The sequence below is a fragment of the Rhagoletis pomonella genome, unplaced genomic scaffold (assembly GCF_013731165.1).
Source record: "Rhagoletis pomonella isolate Grant_MI unplaced genomic scaffold, Rhpom_1.0 Rhpom_scaffold_00003, whole genome shotgun sequence".
In the NCBI taxonomy this organism is placed as follows: Eukaryota; Metazoa; Arthropoda; class Insecta; order Diptera; family Tephritidae; genus Rhagoletis; species Rhagoletis pomonella.
The window spans coordinates 17,936,463-17,948,093 of NW_023458557.1; the positions used below are offsets into that span (position 1 = coordinate 17,936,463).

Below are 11,631 nucleotides of genomic sequence, written 5' to 3' on the forward strand. Positions count from 1 at the left end.
GTTGGCCTTCGAACAGCATACCAAATGGCCGAAAATTTTTAAAATCGCTCAATAACCACGCCTACTTCCCATATAACGGTAATTTTCAGAAATACGAAAACTGCGATATTTTAGTAACTACTGGAGATTATTCACTCAAAATTGATATTTACAATAATTTTTAGACGAAAAATAAGAATATTATAAATTTTTGGAAAATGGGCGTAGCCACGCCCATTATGGTTACATGTGTATATCTTGGTAACCGCTGCACCAATTTCTTCCAAACTGGGCACAGTTGTTGGCCTTGGCACAGCATAAAAAATCGCCAAAATTTTTTAAAATCGGACAATAACCACGCCCACATCCCATATAACGGTAATTTAGAGAAATACAAAATCTTCGATAAATCAGTAAATATTGAAGCTAATTTATTCAAAATTGACGCTTGCAACAATTCTTTACCAAGAAAATGGAAAATGGGCGTGGCACCGCCCACTTATGATCGCATGTAAGTATATCGGTAACCGTTCTACCAATTTGTACCAAACTCGGTGTGGTTATTGTGCTTGCCACATATAAGCAAAACGTTGAAAATTATTGAAATCGGACTAAAATAACGGCCGCTTCTTATATAACGGTATATTTCAGAAATTCTTGAAACTTCAATATCTCGAAATTGAAGGACGCTAATTTACTCAAAATTTATGCACCCCGGCTTACCATCTAGCGGAAGGTTTCGGAAAGGTGAAAAAACATATATTTAATACTTGCGCCGGGTATTTAATGTTCGGCTCCGCCCGAACTTAGACTTTCTTACTTGTTTTCTACTTGCAATTGTGTAATGTAGGGATGCCCAAATCAGCACATACATATGTGTTGCGGGCGACTGCGCGTGCAAAGCTTTGCACAGTGGTGCTGGGCAAGCGCGGAAGCAAAAAGGAAGGAGAAAACGAAGTCAGCAGAATAGTAAGGGTATTCACCAAACCTTATAAATGCATTGTAAACCGTATAAACTTATAATTGTGTAAACCTTATAAATGAACTGTCAAAATTTGTATGGAAACTCGTTTACACATTTCTGATAAATTTATCCAGCGATTTCACTGAATAAACTTGATAAACTGAAGACAATGCAACTCTGTCGCAACTCTAGCTATGTTTTCTTAGGCAATAATCGGGATCCGCATACAAATTTTGCACGCAAATTCAACAACGATATGATCCTGAAAGAGATCTGGTTCAATTATTATCCCGTCTGTTTGTTTTGTTTCACTGATAATTCGCAAAGTTTGGTAGCCGTGATAAATGAATTCATACACAACCAGACATTCTGCCATTGTTTCTTATAACTTGCTTCAAATAAATAGCCTTTATGTTATATGTACATTTATTTAAATAGCTATCTCGTAAATATAATTTTTTCCAATTGAGTGAGGTAGTTTCTATAATTTCTTTACCCCCGTGCTAGTAGTATAAAGTTAGGTCGGTGTTATACAGACAAACTTTTGTTTGCCAAATTAAATGGCGGCTGCTTAGTTTGCTCGGAGGTGGTTATGTCGAGTTTGGCACAGGGTTGCGCGTTCATTATGGTTTTCATGGCTATTGCCAACACGAAATGAGAATTTCAGATGTACATAACGCGCACAATTTAAAATCTTTGTATATGACAACACCGAATTCGCTGCAGTTTGACCAAACAAAATTAGTTTGCTGTGAGAGTCGCCAAACTCGCTCTCTCCGAGTTTGCTACAACAACAATTGCACGCAGTTTGCCAAACAAAATTTCTGCATAACACCAACCTTAGTGACACTGCGCTTTATAACCAAAGAAAACACGACTATTGTCGCATGTGTAAACGAAAAGAGAGTGTGGGTCGTTCATGTAACAGAGTGCATAAACTTATAAGATTATCTGCTTGATAAAGTTATCGGTTTAGATGAATACCACTAGTGAGATTGTATGTGTGACAGTGATGGAAGATGAGTGTGCATTGTACCATTTTCGGCCCTTTCGGAAGCAGCCGGCACCTTCAGCACAATCGATTGATTTTCGGCAATACTTTTGCGTAACTCAATGCAACTAATACATATTTCTTTCGGATCCGCAATTAAAAATATTTTTTTTTTACATTTAATCGTATGTGCTTAAACTGATAAATGATATAAACATAGAAACTCAAGCAGAAGAATCTCGCTTCCACATTCTGCATATACGCTTAACATTTTTGTTTAAACAAATTTGTCGAAATTTTATCTCTAAAGCAAATATTAAATATCATTTAATATATACTTTAGATTTAAATAATCATTTTTAGTGGTGGGCGAGTCCGAGATATTTAAATGATCGAGATAGTACATTCAATTCGCGTAGATTTTTGAGAACTTTTTTCGTTGAAGGTGTTGCACTTTTTTCCATACTGAAATTTGTGTACACCATTTATCATTGTCTAAGAAAAACTATAAATAAAGGTTAATTTAAAATATTGGAATAAAAAACAACAACGCTACACGCACATTCATCCATATAACATAAAATGCGAACGTTCGTTATATGGAAGAAAGTGCGCAACACCGCAAACAGAAAAATTCAAAAAATCAATGGTATTTTCTAGACACTTCAAACTTGCACCTTATTATACTATAATGAATGAACTACAAAAATGTTAACCCAAAACATGTCTACAAATTCTGAACAAAAACTGTGCAAATTTTATGAAACTTTGTTGACTTTTTTCATTCTTTCAAGTTTCGATTTATTTGCAAAGTTTTTGTTTGACAATGAGCTACAATTTTATAAAAAAATAATTAAAGTTATTTAAAAAAATAAAATAAATACCGGGTGACCGTGTAATTTTGTCAAAGATGAAGACAATGATGATAAAACATTAGTACACTATATAGGTCAGTTCATATTAATGAACATAAAATGAGATCACTATCGATAAAATGGAAATCCTCAAGGGAAATTTATAATTTCAACGCATGGAATTTACATACATTTTTTTACTTTCAACCCCCGAATTGCTCAATTACTTCTATTTCTGCAGGATCGCCATTAGGTAAATTGCATTTCCAAAGATTTTTTCAAAATAAATAGCGATGAGGGATATTTCACCCGCCGGTGATAAGAAATCGCAATTACCATAACGCACATCTCTAATATTACTGTTCACAATCACGCTTAAATTCAAAATTACAATTCATAATTTCGATTTGTAGCAAATATGAAATATAGGTATATCCATTTACTTAAATGTAAACGGATTAAGAATCAAAGTCCTAGAAGAGATTTGAGCGTTTGGTACAAAAAGTATTTTTGATGTTGAAATTGTACTTAAAATGGGAAAATTGTACTTTTGTACATTTTAAAATTAATTGTACTGAAAAAAGTACAATTGTACTTAAAATATCAACACTGTTTCATTGGCGCTGTACTTACTGCAGCGATGCCAGATTTGAGCGCACCAATTTTTTACCGATAATAACTCATGCGAGGGATTTGGGTATTGGGCATTTTACAAGCCTATTAGGAAGTACACATATCTGTGTTCGTATAGAATAGTAGCTTATGTCGGAAGACTGGCTTTAGTATAATGAATAATTCGCAGCATACTATTGCGAAAGACTCACTGGCGCCGAGTCGTTGAAGAACTCATGGAAAATAAACGTAAAAGACGGTAATGTTAATGGCGATGCTAGCAAGTCAATATTCGTATAAAGTTTCATTAAAAAATTTCTTGTGGCTTAAAGAATATAGGAAATGGTACATTTTACTAAAGCCAGCCTCCCGACATAAGCTACTATTTCATACGAACACAAATATATTCGTCTACAAATAATGTTGATTATTTTAATTAAGTCCTAAGATAAGTTTGTGAATCTTATCAGTGTTCTATGTAAGAACCAAAAATCAATACCCTCGCCAATTAGAACCTTTGCTTTAAAAGAAAAATTTACATAGAGCATTTACTCAGTACTTGGTCTGGCATCACTGTTTGAGCATTGATGTGCTCAGCTCACTGTTGCCAAGGTCGTGCATATTGCACTAAATTTAGTACTTTTGGGAAACCAAAAAGCCAAAATAAATGGAATTCAATGCTTGGTGCGTTATTTAGTCATGCTTTTTTAATTTAAGCACACCGAATGCATAGGTACATATGTATGTATGTATACACTATACACTAATATTCTACATTAAGATGGAATTCCTTTACTGAATAAAATGTGAGGAATAGGTAAATTAAATATGTTTTGTGTTGCTATAAATGTATTGAAATTAATTTATTAATAAAAACGTGAGGAAATGGATATGTATATACACTTTTTACTGAATCAAAAAAATTATTAAACATGACAATAAAAACTTGGCGCTTTTGTTTTGGAAAAATTGGCTTTTTCTGGTGGCCTGATGCCACACTGGCTCAGTTGTCGCAAAAGTGCACATACATACACGCATTTTTACTTGAAAATAAGTGTGTAGTGGTTAATATGTATACGTTGCCATCTCCGTACAGCTCACTTCACCTCTCCAAGCACACTCGCGTGCGCGCAGTTTGCCCGCGACGTCGACTGCGTGCACCTCTGCGGTGCATCCCTAGTGTAATGAATTAAAATCATTACAAATTGAATCATTAAATTCGATATATTTTAACAAAAGTACACGTAGAATACAATTTGATCAGTAAAGCTTCAATTTTTAAGTTGTTCATGGAATTAGTGAGTCCATTCTCGAGATCCCTTATAGTAAGTTGGCCACCAACACCAGATGTGCTGATTTTGATTTTTTTGCCATCTTCGTCAGTGAAACTGCGAGCAACCCCAGCAACCAATTCACAGATTTTGCGACGCAATTTCGGAGTAACTTCCTGCTGTACGGCTAGCAAAATTTGCTGCAACATTACAGCCAATGCGAATTATTATTGCCTCTAAAGCAATTAATCGCCCAGCTGTGGTATATTAAAGATTTTCGCTCGATGATCCCCAGATACTGTTGACAAGACGTTTTCATGTGGATTATAACACATTTCATAGATTTCCGCCATATATCCCTCGAGCGTAAATGTGCGTGCGCCAGAACGCGCTTCAAAAGCAATCACATTGCCATCCATTGTAGCTGCCATGAGCGTATGACCACTGAGCCACTTCAGCCGCGTTATGCCACCTTGAAATTCATTGGAATTGTCACCTTCTACAAAGGTGTGATCGCATAATGTGCGCAAATTATACTTTGCAAAATCCCAAATTGCTATTTGTCCTTGCAAAGTACCACTGGCTACTATTTTAAGGTCATTGGAAGGCGAAAATGCTAAATATTCTACTGAACCATCAGCCTCTACAGCACCCACCGGACCATTATTTGTGCAAAAAACAATTTTACCATCTGCCGCTCCGGCAGCGTAGAACGGCGAGTCCTTCTCACACGCCACCGACAATACAACTGTTTGATGCGCCATTGGATTTTGTGCATCTACTTCTGTCCAGGCGAGCCCCGCCGCACCTACTTGCAAAACATTTAACTTTCTTGAAATATCTATTTGAAATTGAAATTGTAATTTAAAATTGAAGTGTAAATCGAATATTACAAATGAATCCCCATTGTATGGTAACGCCGGTGTCAGCAGAAATTCAGCACCTTTGACAGTAGCTTACAGACTCAGCGCTGTATGTATAGGTGTGCAAATACATAAAAAACGAAAAAATCTGATTTTTCGTTTCCAATCGACAATTTTTTCGGAGCTGTAAAAACGTATTCTGAGCCCTTTTACGCGACTACCGGCGGTGCCTAATTTTAGCCAATTTTCCATTAAATCACATAAAACCCTTGTACGCATGAATTTAAAGTGTTATACGAATTGAAGCGTCCAATAAAGTTTATGTTTATGCATAAATCGTGAACTTGAACATTTTCGAGTCTTTATTGTCAAAACCAAAAGGTTCCGTGAATCGCTCGAGTGACAGTAGTTTCTATAGTGCGTTGCGTTATCTTTTAACTCTTCAAGAAGCCTCTATGTTCGTTAAGGGGCTATAAATAGCCTATTGACCAATCGTTAGCAGTTCTGCCATCCGTCGAGTGTACGCCCACGATCGACTCACCAGCGCTAACGAGACAACCGCCAACCTGCCAGCAGTTCTACCAGACATCTGCCGATCCGTCTGCAACCACCTCCGCCGCCTGCCAGTCTACGCAGTCAAACCGACGCCTGCATTCCATCGCCTGCCCGCATACCCCATAGCCATTGGCGCCTCCCAGGCCGTGTCGACCAATACGTCTAGAGCACCCATCTGAGGATAGCCCCTGCCTAAGCTACAGCCAAGGCGGCTGTAAATGGTCCTTCTCTCCGAGAATCAAAAACCAGCGACTTAAACCCTACATAAGTATCCACAAAAGCCGTAAGTAAAGATATTTTTCTTAATTTCCCTATATTGCGGCTACATACATATCTACATATATATATTTTATAAAAAATTTGGCGGGAAAATAGACTCAATAGTCAAGAAAAATTTAACGGCGAACGACAAAATTTTTTGCAATACCGCTTGTCGACGGTAGATTTCGGCAAAAGTTAACCTACCCGCTTTCGCGTAAACGACACACAAACTTAGTGTGAACCATATATGCGATTATAAGTACATATGCACATAATCACATACACATATACATATGTATGTACATAAGAAAAAATAAAATCGTGTAAAACTCGAATTTGCTATTTCTCACATAATTGCACATTTATTGCAATAATATCCTTACATACTTGATACATACGCATATATTTAACGCGAAAACAGGGTGCTTTTGCACATTGCCTTGGCCCATCCAAGTACTTTCCCGTTCCAAGTTCGTTCGTTCCGCCAATGACACATATGTGCATTAAACTGCATCACCAAAAAAAGTTGCGGTTTTTCCGCCGGGATTACAAAATTTATTATATTTTAAGACGTCCACCAAAATATTTCGGAAAAATATTAAGATTTAAGCGAGCTGGACCGATTTGAGAATACCTCCAAAAATGAAGCTTTTTATGAATAAAAATAGTTTCTTAAAGAACTTTTTTAAAAAAGTACCCTCAGATAACAAATTAGATTAAGCTTAAAAAATCTGCATACAAATATTTAAAAATCCTTTCAACGGAATCGTAAGAATGAGATTTTTGATGCTGTTTTTTACTTTTTTCAAAGATTGGTTTACGAAAAACTTGAATAACTGGGACAACAATGTTCTGATTTAGACTTATGGGATCTCAGTAGAAAGGTATTTTGACACTGTGTTTATTTCTGGCCAAAAAAACGTCATTCGAGTCCCATCTTGTTTTTTCGAATACCAACACATCTTAATTTAACTTTGAATGACGTTCTTTCATCCTACCTTTCTCTTCCATCGTTTGAATGAGTTTATTAGCAAAGAGATAAAAAGGGTGAGAAAATACCTTTCCAATGATATCTCACAAGTCTAAATCGGGAGAGTTTAGGCTTAGTTATTCAAGTTTTTCTTATACCAGTCTTTGAAAAAAGTTAAAAACAGCATCAAAAATCTCATTATCACGATTCCGTTCAAATTTTTTTTTAAATTTTTAAAAAATATTTTTACGCAAATTTTTTAAGCTTAAACCGTTTTGTCATTTGAGGGGATTTTTTCAAAAAAAAATCTTTAAGAAACTATTTTTATTCATAAAAGACTCCATTTTTGGAGGTATTTTCAAATCGGTCCAGCTCACTTAAATTTTAATATTTTTCCGAAATATTTTGGTGGACGTTTTAAAATATAATAGATTTTATAATTCCAATGGAAAAATAGTACCGATTTTTTTTTGTATGGGGAGTGATGCAGTCTAATGTACATATATACATAGAAAACAATTTGAAAGCATACATATAGTGGGGCAAAACTCATCCCAGCGGGTAAAATTATATTTATTCTCGTTTTATTAATTTATTACATATGAATAACTATACAATAACTAATTGTGCCTACAGCGTGAGTACGCGCGTAAACACGAAATCTTAACACATTTAAATATTGCGATTTCTGATATTGTTAAAGACAAATAAGTTTGCTAACAGTGCGGACAGGTCGTGAATATACCCCTGATTCTTTCGCTTTTGATTCGCTTTAACCCGGCTATTGGAATTTATTGTGCATAATTTGTGTCCTATACATCACTCTTTTTTGATTTTTCGGTGTCTGTCCAAAAGCTCTGATCTTTGCATTTCAAACGTGATTTTAAATTCAAAACCGGCACATATTTGAAGTAATAACCTTCACACTGCCGTAAATTCTCATATGTTTGATGTTATTAGCAACCCACACCGAAGACAAGTTAAAAAGCCCCAAAATGAGTGATGACGAAAAAGGTCAAAGCGCTTCCACCGAATCACAACCCGCGACGCGTTCAAGTGGAAAGTCCGCAAAAAAATCGAAACCTTCGGTCTCATCCACTAATTTCATAGAAGAGACTGATAATTTTATGGATTATTGCACACGATTTAGATCAACCCAACTAGAAGATAATTCTGAGTCTGCCCAAAATATTAAAAGTGCCAACTTAGACAATTTCTGGACACGAGTGCAAAATTCGTATGATAGGGTAGTAGAGACAGATGAGCATGACCTCCCTGAAGATTTTAAAACTTGTGCCTACAGCAAATACCGGTCATGCCTCATCACCTATGAGGACACCAAAGCGCAAATCGGTGACCAGCTCCACCTCCTCAAACAAATGAGCATTCCCATGCCTGCGCACTCTACGTCGCAACCCAAAGACGAATCTGACTTTGGCTTAAAAGTCCCTCCTTGTGATACTGAGGTCTTTTACGGGGGTTATGAACAATGGACGTCCTTCCGTGACATGTTCACGGTGGTCTACATAAACCACCCTAAACTCACAAAAGCGCAAAAATTGTACCACCTTAGGTACAAAACACAAGGTAAAGCCGGCCAGATCGTGAAACAATTCGCCCTTAGTGATGACAATTTCGAGCTGGCATGGGAAGCTCTCCGGTCCCGATATGAGAACAAGCGTGTATTAGTGGACAACCAGATTCGAGTTCTAATGAACCTAAAGCCAATTCAAGTGGAAAACAGTGAAGACATTCAAAGGCTTCAATCCACTGTTAACAACTGCCTCCAAATCCTGGCAGCCCAGAATGTATCCACCGAAAGCTGGGATCCCATTTTAATATACTTAGTTACCTCGAAACTCCCCGAGAACACGGTTACTTAATGGGAACAGTCTCTAAGCTCAAGGAAAGATCTTCCCAACTGGTCCCAAATGAACCAGTTCCTCACCACTAGATACGAGGTAGTTGAAAGGGTCGACCAATGGCGACCACCCAAGGACAAGCCTAATTTTGCAAATAATAACTATAAAAGGCCACCACCATCCCATACTAGACCATTTATGAAACCACTACAAACCCAAAGTTCACAAAATAGATCCCATTCTCAGGTCCAATCACACCTGACAGAACAAAGAAAGTTCGCTTGTGTTATCTGCAAACAACAAACCCATTCCCTCAGTCAGTGCCTCAAATATAAAATACTCTTCATAAACGATCGCGAAAAACTTGTGATGGAACATAACTTGTGCACTAACTGCCTTTCCTCCACGCATACCCTCCAAGACTGTCCATCTGACCGGACGTGTTATAAATGTCAAAGAAGGCATCACACAACTCTCCACAAGGACGTAACCTCCACGCCTAACCACCATCAACCACAACCGCGGAGAACCAGTTCTCAGGTTTCGACAGCTTCTGCTAACCTTCAAACGCCAGACCGCTCGGAAATCCAAGACGAGCTCCCCCAATGTTCCAATCAAGTACAATCTCTTTACGCAGATAATGAAAACCAAGTACTCCTCCCTACTGCGATAGTCCATGTAAAACATGGAGGCGAGCTCTTCAAACTGAGAGCACTTATTGATCAGGGCTCCAAACGAACCTTTATCTCATCGAAAGCCCAGTCTAGACTAAGGCTACCCTGCCAAGCTTCGAGTTTCGAGATCTCTGGTATGGGCGGAAAAATTGTCCAGACCTCAAACAAGTTGTGCTCCTTGGTCTTAGTCAGCTCTGATCTAAAGCGCGAAATCCCAGCGCAAGCGATAGTACTGCCCCAATTAACCAAGTTGCTTCCAAAATTCCATATAAGTTCTGAGCAAAAGAAGAAATGGTCCCATCTTGATTTAGCAGACCCTAACTGTCATTCTCCTTCCCAAATCGACCTGGTTATTGGCAGCGATATGCTTCCCCAAATTATGCTTGATGGGCTTAAAAGAGTCTCTCGCAACTTACTTGCCCAGAACACCATATTCGGTTGGATCTTGAGCGGCCAGATCCCAGAAAGAGTTGCAACTTTCTCTACTCAGGTAGAAGAAGCCAGCAATGAGCATTTGAATATGGAACTCAAAAAATTTTGGGACTTAGAAGAAGTTCCAAAATATGAAAACATCACCCCGGAAGGCGAGATATGTGAAGATTTTTATAGATCAACAACGGCCCGCACCGCTGAAGGACGTTATATAGTCCGACTCCCATTTAAGTCAAGCTTTCCTGATAAAATCGCCTTAGGATATTCTCGTACCGCAGCCTTGCAACAATTCCTCAGTATGGAGAAGAATCTTCTCAAGAAAGGCGATCTAAAACATCTTTATGACAGTGTTGTGGAGGAATATCTTACCCTCAATCATATGGAACCGTCGAGTTCGTATGAGATAACCTCAGAGAGAAAATACTTCTCCTTTTATCTTCCCCATCATGCAGTCATAAAGCCTGAAAAAAGAACTACGAAAGTAAGAGTTGTCTTCAATGCATCAAAGAAATTGGGCACCGGCAACTCGCTTAATGATATTCTGCATACCGGGCCGACCCTACAACCCGACTTGATGCTACTAGTTCTCAAATGGCGCACTTACCAATATGTCTTCAATGGTGATGTGGAGAAACTGTATCGCCAAATACTCTTACACGAAGAAGACCAAGACTTTCAAAGACTTATCTTTCGTGCATCCACAGGAAGTCCAATACAAGACTATAAACTGGAAACCGTCACATTCGGCGTTAATTGTGCTCCCTATCTAGCCATACGCACTCTCCACCAATCAGCACAAGACGTAAAAATTACCCACCCCTTGGCTTTGCTCATATTAACCAAAGAAACCTATGTGGATGACATCCTATCTGGCAGTCATGACCTGCTCACTGCTACCCAGGCTCTTCCAAGTCATCCAAGCCCTAAAATCCGCCAGTTTTCCCTTGAACAAAATCATTGCCAACCATCTTAATATCCTGAAATACATAAGCAAGGAAGATTTGCTGGACACCAACTTCCTCGAGTTTGAAAAGGCAAGCACTACGAAGACTCTGGGGATTCAGTGGAACGCCCTCACTGACTCCTTCTCTTATACAGTTGATCCCATCCCAGCATCATCCGCGAACACAAAACGGCAAATCCTATCATCTGCGGCGAAACTTTTCGACCTCGCAGGATGGCTTACGCCGATAATGATGCAAGCCAAGATTCTCTTACAAGAGGTATGGCTTGACGGGACTGACTGGGACGAGCAGGTCAAACCCCTCCGTCTAACAAAATGGACACAGTTCGCCAATAATCTACAATCAATCTCAAACATCCAAATACCTCGATGGGTAAAT

The 11,631-nt window shown here is 38.2% G+C and overlaps 2 protein-coding genes across 2 annotated transcripts; one reads left to right on the forward strand and one right to left on the reverse strand.

The window, feature by feature from the left end:
- Positions 1-4,916: 4,916 nt before the first annotated feature.
- LOC118736074 (vegetative incompatibility protein HET-E-1-like) lies at positions 4,917-10,288 on the reverse strand. Its single transcript, XM_036466179.1, has 2 exons — positions 10,273-10,288; positions 4,917-5,512 (listed from the first exon to the last, which is right to left on the reverse strand). The coding sequence occupies exons 1-2, from the start codon at positions 10,286-10,288 to the stop codon at positions 4,917-4,919; spliced, it is 612 nt and encodes a 203-aa protein (XP_036322072.1).
- An 88-nt stretch (positions 10,289-10,376) lies between these two features.
- Positions 10,377-11,261, forward strand: LOC118736075. The gene has a single exon (XM_036466180.1). It carries the CDS (start codon positions 10,377-10,379, stop codon positions 11,259-11,261), a length of 885 nt encoding a protein of 294 aa, XP_036322073.1.
- The last annotated feature ends 370 nt before the right edge of the window (positions 11,262-11,631 follow it).